Source organism: Corvus brachyrhynchos, unplaced genomic scaffold (genome assembly GCF_000691975.1).
Source record: "Corvus brachyrhynchos isolate BGI_N302 unplaced genomic scaffold, ASM69197v1 scaffold191, whole genome shotgun sequence".
Lineage (NCBI taxonomy): Eukaryota > Metazoa > Chordata > Aves > Passeriformes > Corvidae > Corvus > Corvus brachyrhynchos.
Window position 1 is genome coordinate 668,624 of NW_008236487.1, and position 12,479 is coordinate 681,102.

Below are 12,479 nucleotides of genomic sequence, written 5' to 3' on the forward strand. Positions count from 1 at the left end.
GGTCGTTCCTGCTCTGCCCATTCGCCTTCCCGGCCGTGTTTTTCCGCCCCTCCTCATTCAGTCTGTCCTTGGGAAGCGCACGCTTTTGTTATCTTAGTCACCTCATCTGCGGGAATGGTGAGCGGTGTCTTTCTGCCCAGACCTTGCGGCGGTGTTGGATTTTTTCTGTTTCCTCTGTGAGCGCTGAATGGTCAGTTTCATGTATTTTATTGCATCTACTACGAACCAGCGTCAGCTGACACGGTGCTTTGTTTCTGAGTCTGCTGCCATCCTGAAGCCTGTGTCAGGAATTGCTGCCCTTCCACATCTGTCTCGTTTGTAGTGTGAGCGCTGAAGGTTAGTTAGGAAGCACACGATTTATTTTACCTGGAATGTTGCATGCGCCCTGGAAGTTCATGTTATGGTTTGTGCTGGCTGGTACGGTGTGAGATGGTTTGAAGTGAAGCCCCAGTGGAAATGGGAGAGACTGGGAGATGCGAAGATATAAAGAAGCACCTATGGAGGGGCTGGTAGTGGTGGGAAGCAGTACAGGAGCCGAGAGAATGAAAGCAAATGGATAAAAATAGAATTGTTCTGAAGAACAGTGTGTGATTTACATTTTGTCCAGGCACGTTTGGGGGGCCACGCTCAAGTGTGCGGGGTGGTTGTAGCTGGATAATGTGTTACCTCAAATCCAACAGGCTGTAAGCACAGAAAGTTGTCTGGTTTGGCTGTGCGGCTGTAATTCTCAAACAATGGCCAGCTGGGCAAGGATATCTGCAGCAGTAACCTCCACCAGCTGCCTGCCCTCCTTTGCTCCCTGAGATTATTGCGTCTGTAGCCGTAGGTGGCTGAACACACACATCTCTTCCTGAGCTCCAGCCTGGCACGTTACTGGAGTTTGTGTTGGAAACTGCAGCAGCTCAGATGTGTGTCCCAATTCAGGGTCAGTTATGAGTCAGCACCCTTAGAGCCATTTCAAATTGGATGAAGAGAGAGAGAGAAATCACCACCTTGCCCGTGCTGCTGTGACTAGAGTGGGTAGTAAAATAAGTGTGGGTTTTTTTTTTTCCCAGTAATGAAAGCAGTAATTATTTAGTTACCAGCTGTACTGAATGTAGTTCAGTTCTGGAAGCACAGTGCAGAACTTTATCACGGAACAGCAGTTCCCAGGATAGTCAAGCCTACGGCTACTATATCATCCAGAAATTTGGAATTGTGTGAATCCATCAAGCTGCAGGAGGGGCTGCAGCTAGGAAAAGGTTGGGATCTGCTGAATGAAATGTGAGTTTATCATAATCTTTGATATAATTTGAACTTCTTCCACCACTTCTGGGAGACCAATTTGGCTGTAATTAAATCACTGTTGGGATGTCAGCAGAAGCCTAAACTGAAGAAAACCTGTTCTCTGGGCTATATTAAAGCATCATATTTTTCATAATTTTTAGCATTCTTTTTATTCCTGTCATGAGGTTTTTTAAGATTCCCTTCACATAACTTTTCATCCATAATACGTGGCTAATGGCCTGACTAGCAAAGAAGATAGGTTTGGTATTTATGTGGCCTATTACCTTTTACTGAATTGCAAATATTGGTGATGAGAGAAACCATGGCTGTTTGTTTGAGGAGGTTTTGATATTCAGTGTGTTCTTACTTTTTTTGTTTCCTTTTTTTTTTCTTTCTTTGAATCTGCCAGTTTCTCAGTTCCTGGTAGCAGTTATATGTGCTGCTGTATGAATAGGAATATTTCACCATGCTATTGTAACCAGTGTGTGAGTTCCTCGCTGTTATTCCTTATTTTGTGAAGCAGGATACTCTCCCATTGTTATCTCTCATCCCCTCAGCCCTCCCTATTTTCAAGCCTGTTCTCCTGAAAACCTCTCTTGGGTGAGAGTTTCGTTACAACACTTACCTGGCTAAGCCACTGGAGAATTGTGTTATATTTAGAGGGTCTGGCTTGTTTTAGCTGAGTATGGTTTGGTCAGAAATGTAAGTGTGGAGGGATGGATGTGGCTTTTTAAATAGTAGAACTAAACCCATGGTGTGGGTTCTTGACCCTTGCTGGCCACCCTGCTGTAAGAGTAGTCTGGGTAAAGAGGGTTCTATTCTATCCATTGCTGCCTGTTTAAGCCAAGAGTTTAACTCTGGCATGCAGTGGACTGCTGTGTGGCAGTAGTAGAGCAGGAGATCCTAGAAAATCCAGTGCTGATTTAGCAGTAGTGATGTTTTCTGGCACGTGGGTTATGTCAATATTGTTAGCCCAACGTTGTTGTCAGGGTGAGATTATGATGGAATTTCTGTAGCTGGAGCATGCTTTGCCTTGCACTGTGATGTTACCCATGGTGACTTTAGGCTGGCTGTCCACATGGGCTCATTAGTGCTTCTAGGCACTTGTTGGACTTTTGAAATATCTTGAGTGCTTTTAACATTTTGTTCATGCTATTAGGGATTGGGTTGTTGGTTGCATGCCACCTGTGGGAAAGAGAGAAACAGCCATGGATGTAAACATATAGTATTTACTGACTTTGTACTCTAAAATGAGCCTATAAACTCTTTAGCCATACAGTGACAGAAGATTAACATCCACAGATGAAGATCTTCAGTGTTCTAGATAATTAGAAGAACGAGAGTTAATTTAATCAGTTTATCACTAGGAAGTGATATAAGTGATACGTTGAAGTTCTGACACCTGTTGCTTTTTGTGTTTTGCCTTTAAAAAAGGCATAGGATGATTTTTTTTTTCTTCACATCTGCTTTAAATTTAGAGATTTACAATTATGTCCCAGTCATTGCACAAAAGAAATCCTGGTGCACCTACCCAGACCCCCTACACATGTCAGCATTAAGAAGTTAGGACAGGGAGGGACTCTGGGGGTCCAGAGTGGTAAATCCAGGCAAGAAGCAGCAATTGAGCAGGGTCATATCTGCTCCATGTGCTAATCATGCTGTGACAGATTCAGTGAAATACTTTAAGCTGTAGGAAAGGAGAGGTGCTGGAACGGCGCCCAAGATTTCTGCCACACCTTGGAAGCCTTTCAGTGTGATGTCCAGGTAGTGTTAAGCAGTATGTGCTCCTGGCTCTGCAGGAAGACAGAAGAAATTCTGTCTCAGCAGCCAGAACAGAAAGAACTTGCTTGTGCACCCAAATTTAGTGACCAGATTAACCCTTAGTGCCCTGGGAGCAGAACCACTGAAGTCTGACGAGTGAGATGAAGTAAAGCCTTTAGAAATATCCTTAGTGCCTCGGGTTCTCCCTCAAGCTGAGGCCAGCCTCCAGAGTGCTAGGGAAAAAGTCCTTACAAGCAAGTGGTGTATCAGATTATATAACTGTGAGTAACTAAAGGTTTAGCTGAAATAGGTGTATTTATTATAATAAGAATAAGCCTTTTTTTTGTGGTCCTGTTTTTGGGGAAAGGAGATAGAAAGGAATGGAACTGTGGTGGTGACAGCAGACCCTTTATGCTGATATCAAGACTTTGAGGGTATTATAAGAAATAAAACTTGGTGTCAGTTAAAACTGCTTTTGCAAAGAAAGTGCTGTAGAGTAGAACAGAGCATGTTCTGTCTTCCTTGTTGAGTAAGTAGATCCCATGAAAGGAATTGTGTACTTGTGGGAGACAAATTAACTAGGAAGCTGAGGAATATTTCTGGCTCTCTCATTTACAGACTCGCAGGTAGTGTTTTCTGGATGGGACACCTTGTAGGGATGGGAAACAGAAAGGTGTCTAAAAAGGACAGGGAATCAAGATGTTTCCGTGTTCTTTGGTGACTTAAAGTGTACAGGTGCCATTTATGCTAACCTTTCAAATGTAAAAAGTCTTTAACAGGAATGTCACTTTATGTTTAGAAACAAAACACTCCCTTGACAAATGAATGCTGGCTTTTTCCCTTAAACTGTTAGGGTCAGGATTGATGACCTGCCTTTTACAAAACATATTTTTTTTGTATATCAAAGTCACCTGAAGATTGTTGGGGATTTCTGAGATGCTTTTCTGGGCAGATTTCTCTGTGCATATGGGGGAGAATGTATCAGTTCATGTCTTGTGTTTGGTGAGACAGAACAAAAGCTCTGTTACAGTCAGTGAACCTGGCAGATGTGCAAGTAGGTGAACTTAATTTAAAAAATACAAAACAAACACCGCCACCACCATCCCCCCAGCTTTTAAAAAGGATTGCATATAAGCAGATGGCAGTGCTTCAGCATTTATTTATGTGCTCTTTAGGAATGAGAGTCAATCCTAATATGAACAGTTACTTTTTTTGTCTTACTTCTGTCTTAATTTCATTCATCCTTTTTGCTTTCTTGCTGTCAAGGCCACAAGGACATTTTGATAAACAGCCCTGAATTCCATGGGTTCAATGCCTTGTGTCCAGCATTGGCTGGCTTGCAGACAGTTTCCAAAGTAAGCTTTCTTCTGTTTTTTTGTGTGTAATAGTTATTAATTTAACATGAAAAGTAGTGAGCCTTCTTACCTTCCAAAACTAGCCAAGCCAAAAATCTACAAAATAGCCATAAGAGCTAGAGGCTTCATGCTTTTTATTTAAAGTAACGTAGCAGCTGTAGGTTTTGTAACTGTGATGTGCACTAGGAGGGAACAGGAATTCATTTTTTCTCTTGGTTAGCACACCTCTGAGTTGTTGTGAATCATGTCAATTCTCTCATTGTACCCACTATTTGGATTCCTGGCAGGGTTTTACTGGAATGTAAGCTTTTCTTTTTTTGGAATTCCATCTTTCCTACCTGCCTTCCCCTCTGTTGTATCTACTCTGCAGTCTCTGTCCTACTGTGTAATCTAGTCTTACTTGCCATTAACTATTCGGGTGTAAATTATGTAAATGGGAACAATTGCTACCTCTGTTAATGAAGTCTAATGTGTCTGCTACAGTCCTTTATCAGATTAAGATGCTTCTTGTAAAGGCTGACTTTGCTTTTATTACGAAACTGACATTCAAAGCTTTCCTTGTGCAGACAGGAATCAGGGTGACAAGGAAGTTCTGTCTTCTGGAAGCTGGATCCGCGGCTTCCAGTCTGCTGCTAGGGTGGCTCTAGAGGTGTCCCTGGGCTGTAAGAGGTACTTGCCTGGTGTGTGATCCCACTGCCCCATTCCTGACTATCAGGCAGTGATGCTATTAAGGAATTGTCTCCATAGCTGTAGCAGTTTGTCAGCTGGTGTCAGTCCTGAACAGAAATTGCAGCAAAGAATTTCACAGGACCTGCTGGAGGCTGCAAAAGTTACTCTGAAATTCTTTTTGTTTTAATAAATGTAGGCTGGGTTTTCCCTGTATTTCTGCAGCATGTTTGTGTATTTGGTTGCTTGCTTACCTAGAAGTAATTAGTGTGCTATTAATATTTGTCCTGGAGTAGGGGGAGACATGAAAGGCATTATTAATTTATATGACAGAGATATCTTCCAGAGAGTAACAAAACTTCTTTTTAATGAATCTTCTGTTTTCTGTCAGCTGTAGCCAGGAACACCTGCCCTCTGAGCTGTTGGTTCACATAAAATGATAGATGTAGGGTCTGAGTGTGACAGCACTGCTAAAGACATTTTATGGGATTCTTTGTACTGAAGTTTGATGTTAATGTGATCCCTCCAGAATTTCTTACATTTCTTCTATGCCCCGATACAACTTTTATTGGAAACCACCAGATCTTTTGACAAGACTCGTGTCTCTGTTCCTGCCCTCTCTCATGTCATGATTGCCTCTCAAGTAAATCTCCATGAACCTGGGCAGGTGGCTTTTACTGTTCTTTTAGCACGCCAGGTCCTGATCCTGGCATGTTTGAAGAAAGCTGGGTTCTCCATTGCTATTCACTGCCTAGGACTAGGTTGTTGTAATGAAACAGGTGGATTTTAGTTGCTACAGCTTGCACTGCAGTACATTTAAATGTCTGCTGCCAGGTTATAAACATTTTCCACGGTTAATGGTGTCTGTCTCTGAATGTTTTTGGACAGTCACCTGTGAGCTGAGAAGATGTTTTTCTTAGCTGGCACTTCAAGCAGGATGTGCTGTTAGCTATTTTAAAATTTTTATACAGAAAACGTGTTCATAACTGTCCTTTTCCAAACCTTTTTCTGCAATATTGTATAATTCTTGCCTATTCTTTTCCTGATAGTCATTCTTTCATGTTTTTCTGTAAGCACTAGATAGTATTTTCAACTTACACTAAAGCAGGTCAGGTCTTTGTGCCTGCAAAGGTGCAATGCCAATTTAAATATATATAAATGTATATGTGAAGTTTTTACTTGGGCTGATGTGAATTTCTTTTATTTTTTAATTTGGCTTGCATATAGGATGCTTTTTGAAGTTTTTGTTCTCTTAATGAACAGTGAACAAGAGAATTTTGTTTCATAATTGTAAAGTTACACAGCTATCTTGAAGAAAACTGGTTTAGCACTGGCTTCAGCTGTTTTGTTCTTTTAAGCTTTTTTATGTTGAAAGTCTCTTTTTTTTTTTTTTTTTTGTAATTTTGGGTTTGGGGTTCCTGTATTGGCAGAAAAAACAAAGGCTTTTGAAATCTACAGGAGAATTTGCAAAGGGAAGATGGTTAGTACATTCCCAGTTGGACAGTGTTCCTTGTGGTTACCACCATCTTGTAAGGTTCAGGGATGATTTATTTGTGACTAAATTTAGAGTCTCAGTAGAAGAGGAAAATAGTAACAGTGCTGCATGTTGGCCTCAGGGAAGATAAGAGACCATACTTGTGAGATTCCCAGCACAATGCTAGTGTGGGTCAGAATACTGAAAAACTAACTTTTCTGGTTATCACATTATCTGAAAGAAATCTTCCATATACTTTTGCTTGGACTCTGGGAGGGAAACTGGAATTCTTTCTTCTTCCTGATTAATTGTTATTGCAAAAAAGAAAAGATTTTTTTTGTCACTTCCCCCACTTTGCTGTTTTCATGAAGAAAGATGTTTTTCCTAGTGTGAATTGTATTAGTATCTGCTTCTACAACAAAGTGATATGGTCAGTGATAAATGCTATTAGAAAAAAATAGGGGAAAAATAAAAGAGTTAAGATTTATCTTGTATCTTTTTGTCTTGAACTGTGGCAGATCTGTGTCAGTGGAAATACTGAAACTGCCTGTGTGGAAGGGTGTATTTAGTTAATAGTTGGAATATTCACAATTTTAAAGTCTAACAATGGTGTAGTGAAAGTTGTCATTTCAAGAAGAATGCTGGGGGTTATGTTTGCTTGTTTCCGAAGGCAGCTGCTCTGAATCTACTGCTTTTGTGTGATAGGTGAGTGCAGTGTAATGCATGGCAGCAGTAGTAGAGTTCTTCTCCCCGAGTTTCAGCTGTGCCAGCTCTGGGAATCCTTCCCATAACCCTGATCAACAGCTAATTCTAGCACTTGGCTTGAATTGCTTGATTTTTCTGGAGTAGCCTGTGAAACCAAGCTTGGAGCTGAGTTAGCACAGGACTGGTGTTTCCAGTTGAGGTGGCTGAGAGCTCCCCTGCCTGCCCAGTGTAGGTGAAGATGGTTCCTGCACAGCACCTGCTGTGCTGCCAGCTCCTCTCTGCTGCCTGGGAAGCTGCTTTCTTTCGAGGATATCAGCCACTTCCATTCATTGGAATGTATTCATGGTTTAACAGAATGTTTGCTAGTGCAAGGAGAAGGCAGTTCTGTGATTTTCCATGTTGAGGGTGAGGAACTCATTAGAAATTATCTAAAAACTTTTGAGCTCCTCTGATGTGTTGTTAAGGACTTTCCCAGGTGATGCTTCTGTGTGCAACAGCGATGTACTTCTAGCAGCTTGGAAACTCAGTGGTTTGGGGGTGAAGTCCTTTAACTGAAATGCAAGTCTGGTCTTTCGGTTCAAGTTAAGCTCATCCAAAGCTGTTAATGAGTGTTTGCCCTGATTTACTGTGGTGCGTTTTTAGCAAATTAATTAAGTGCTGTTATTTGGATTATTTTTCAAGAGAATCCTAATGAATGCAAGCTCTCGGTGGAATGTACTTTATGTAGCATCTAAGAAATCATATCTGACTTGTTTTGAGTGCTCAAGTGGTGTCACAGCAGCATTTTTAGCATTTTGATATCTCAAACAGTGAGGCTAGTCTGAAATAGCCTTTCTGTTTGGAAGTAGTGTTTTTCTTCCAGATCCTGGGGCACAGTGTCTTGCTTATTGAAGCAACTTCAGTGGAACACTGTAGACTTTGTTACACAGTTTATATTTCTGTACTGTTTTGCATAAGGATATGTAGCTGAAATAGAAGAAATGTAACTTGTATTAAAAAATTACATCTGTAGGTGTTGCTTTGGTAGATAGTTTCAGTTAATGCTGCTGGCTGTTTTTCCTTGGCCTGTTCTCCTTTACATATGCGCTTTAAAATATTCTGTAGCAATATTGTTGCTAGCTTTTCTTGTCCCTAAAAAAAAAGTGAGCACTTGAACATCTTGAGAACTGCTCACAAAGCAGTATCAATTTCCATAAGCTTTGTAAATTTCCTCATGCCACTGTATCTTCTATGAAATTGTGTGAAAATGACAAAATGCTGGCTTACCCTGATTTTGTTTTCCCTTTAAAATTTAAGGTTAACATTTCAAAACTATTTCTTGTTGTATCTTTTCCTATACTAACTTTTCATTCCAAAAGGAAAAATGCTTTATCTTCATTTTTACTTCTTTCTTTCTATCCTTTTCCAGTATTTTTTGCAATATTTTTTTTGGTTTCTTTCCCTCTACCCACTTGCAGTATTTCTACAATTTTTTTTGTAAATGCATCCCTCTTTTAAACTTAATCTTTAAGCTGTTTGCCCAATTATTATGTCACAAACATGCTGGTTTGGAGACATTTATTCCTAATACCTGGCAAAGCTGACTTCTGAGCAGAAGAGGCAGGTAGATGAAAGCTGGTGTGAAAGGCAAGATGTTGGGATACATAAGATGCTGCTACTCTTTGGACACTGGCTGGTATTCGTTCATCTGTTGGGATCAGGAATGTTTCAGTGTTCTAGTTTTGATTTTATTTGAGCCCAACAGTAACATGAAATAGTTTACACTGGAAAAAAATAGTGAAGAAAAGAAAGTGAGGACTGTATAGTGGGGTAGGTTTTACAGTGCAGTAGTTTAGTTACATTTCTTGCTTCTCTGCTAGATCTTGACTATTAACTGTGATCCCAGCCCAGAGTCCCCATGCTAAAGAGCTTCCTGCCAGCACTTGTACAACAGCATCATATTGCTCTGCAAAAATAAGGAATTTTATTGCATATGCCACTAGAGCCCTTATTTAAAGAAAAAGTAGAGGGGAGAAGGAACAGCAACAGGATGATGTCATACTGTTCTGTGTTTTAAGAGGCCCCTGCTGTTGAAATATCATTTAATTTAATTAATCTCAGCTGGTTAATGAGAAGTATATTTCAATTGAAATATTTTCTTAACCTGAACAAAGATTTAAGTTAGATTTAGTTTGAGAGAAAGTAAGAGTCTAGAACCAGTTTCCAGTGGAACTGTGATTCTCTTCTTCCTCTTAACCTCATTGGTCTCATTGCTGGGTCATTGCTCCTCTTTCGGATTTGCATCTATGCTTGCTTAAGTTGTGTGGTCAGTAACGATTTAATGATTATTCTTACTTTTGGTTCTCACTTCTGCATTTGAAGTAGGGCTGACAGGAGTGCTAAGGAACCTGCTGGTTGAGATCGTGGTCAGAGTCATTTCAGTCCATCCTGCCTTCCCATTTGTGGGGTGATTTCACAGCACAGGGGTTTAGAAACCATGTCCTGTGGAAGCTGGCAGTGCTTGAAGGAAAGATATCCTACTGAGTGGTTTTTAAATTTTGATTCTCTCTTACTCAGAAAGGTAACAGGTGAAACATTAGGGCCAGTTAGAAACAGGAGAAAAGATTAGATGACATCTGAAGGGTTTTGTCATGGCCAGCAAAATGATGTCTTGAAGATTCATGGATTCTCTTTTCCTTCCCTCTTTACTGTGATAATATAACAATAGAAAAGCAAGAATAGAAGTTTCTTTTTGAGTTTAAATATAAGGGTTTAAATAAAATATTGCTTTTTGTTGTTAGGAAGAATTGAAAAGTACTGGAGAAGTATAAAGATAGTAGAATATATTCTAATGTGGGACAAATATTTGGTGATAAACTAGGTATTTAATGTGTTATTTTTATTGATACAGATTTTAATATGTTACTCTTATTGTTACAGATATGGTCCTGAGCATCGTGAGCACGTGACTTCAGAGATGGACAATCGGATCTGTTACAAGTAGTGATTGGCCTTAAGTTTCCTTATAACCATTGAAGAGCTTAACAGGAATTCTCTCATTCCTGATTTTTGCCTATCTGATTGCCTCACACCACCAGCTTAATCATGTATGGAAGTGCTCGTTCCGTGGGCAAGGTGGAGCCCAGCACCCAGAGCCCAGGGCGTTCCCCGAGGCTGCCGCGGTCGCCTCGCTTGGGCCATCGGCGAACCAACAGCACAGGAGGCAGCTCTGGGAGTAGTACTGGGGGTGGCAGTGGGAAAACCCTTTCTATGGAAAACATTCAGTCCTTAAATGCTGCCTATGCTACGTCTGGCCCTATGTACCTCAGTGACCATGAGAACGTGGGTGCAGACACCCCGAAGAGCACCATGACTCTGGGCCGGTCGGGGGGGCGGCTGCCTTACGGCGTGAGGATGACTGCGATGGGCAGCAGCCCTAACATTGCCAGTAGTGGAGTTGCCAGTGATACAATTGCATTTGGAGAGCACCATCTCCCCCCAGTGAGCATGGCATCCACTGTGCCTCACTCGCTGCGCCAGGCCAGGGATAACACCATCATGGATCTGCAGACACAGCTCAAGGAGGTGCTGAGGGAGAACGATCTGCTTCGCAAGGACGTGGAGGTGAAAGAAAGCAAGCTGAGTTCTTCCATGAACAGCATCAAGACCTTCTGGAGTCCTGAGCTAAAAAAGGAAAGAGCTCTGAGGAAGGATGAAGCTTCAAAAATCACCATTTGGAAGGAACAATATAGAGTTTTGCAAGAAGAAAACCAGGTTTGTCATCTAATGTCACTCCTGTGTTAGTGTGGTAGCATGATTAAATGTCTTTAATAAACTTGCATGTCACACTTAAGCAGCTAAATTAGATTGGTGCTTTTCTTGGGTAACTGATGTGGGTAAGACGTGTTTTTAACTTGCAAGCCTGTTTTTAAATGTTTCTTGTCAGACCTGTAAACCACCTCGAGTGCTCATTTTTCTTTGGGTGTCATGTGAGTTTTTTTCCCCTAGGACTGATGGTAACCACTCTGTTTCCTTTTGCAAGTATTTATTCTGTTCATAATTAATATTTCTGTGCTGTTTACCTCTTGAAACGTTCTCTGAGATGCAGAATGTACTAACTGCTGACCCCCAGTATAACTGAACTGTTGCTGAATGTTGACAGATTGCCATTAAAAAGAAAAAGTTATGGTGGTCTTACTTTAGAGTTAAAACCTCCAGACCTGCAGTTTTCACCAACAGATATAAATTGTGTTCTTGGCTACATTTAAATAACACTGTTTAATACATGCTTGTTATTCTTTTGTCATAAATTCTGTGATAGCTGTTATGCAGCTATCCTAAAGCACCCTACAGGTTTTTTTGTAGTGGTCTGGCCAGCTACAGAATAGGCAGAAGAACAGAGATTCTCAGGTGTCTAGGTCTTTGGTGTTGTGCATCTTAAAAGCATCTCCAAATTAAAATAAAAATGAGAGGTTGATTAAAATTGAGGTCTCTTTGTAGTCAGTTCTACTGATTAAAAGCTTTCTTAATGTTCTCCCACCTAGACCTTCTGGCTGCCTTAGTCCTGAAGTAAATATTTGTCTTTGAATGAGTGTCCTCCTGTTTAGTTATTTCTGACCAAATGTGAGTTCAGCATCTCTCTGGACTGTCAGGTAAAAAACCACACTATTCTTATGGAATACAGACCCAGTGTCCAACTCTAGAAGTTCCCTGAAATGTAAGTGAGCTTTCATCATGACAAAATTACTTTTCCTATTGAGCTTTTTAAGTATCCAAGCAAATTTAATAAAAATTTCCATAATTCAAATTTGACCATGTTCCTGCAGCTTTTAAGGTATAGTTGCTATTTTAGGCAATGCTTTTTGTAAGATTGCTTTTGAAGGTGAAGGAGAGAGGGAAATGCTGGAGGAAAAGGGTGGTGCTTGACATGTTCTACTCTACTTCCAGGTAGTCTGTCTTCAATAGTGAATTACTTTTGGTTAGTGATTAGTCTAGTACACTGAACCTGTCTGCAAGTTTCTTTTCACTTTTTAAAGAGCTTGAGTTGAAGGAAGTAAGTTGTTTTCCCTGAGATAGTATGAAATCATTTACTGAACTTGTCATGTAGCTTTATAGCTGTATTCTTACCAAATGGTAATCACAACATGGCATTTGTTAGGGTGTGTGACACTTTGTCTGCATTTACTTATGTCATCTTGGAGTGCAGAAAACCTGAAGTTAAATATTGCAAAGGTAGGATTTCTTTAGAAGCAGTAATGTAATGAAAATTTTAG

The 12,479-nt window shown here is 40.5% G+C and overlaps 1 protein-coding gene across 1 annotated transcript in view; it reads left to right on the forward strand.

The window, feature by feature from the left end:
• Positions 1-28: 28 nt before the first annotated feature.
• The window catches only part of ERC1 (ELKS/RAB6-interacting/CAST family member 1), a 282,825-nt gene continuing 270,374 nt past the window's right edge, over positions 29-12,479 (forward strand). Inside the window, 2 exon segments of the mRNA XM_008643986.2 lie at positions 29-190; positions 10,147-10,980. Coding sequence (XP_008642208.1) covers positions 10,312-10,980 — 669 coding nt within the window. The 5' untranslated portion in view covers positions 29-190; positions 10,147-10,311.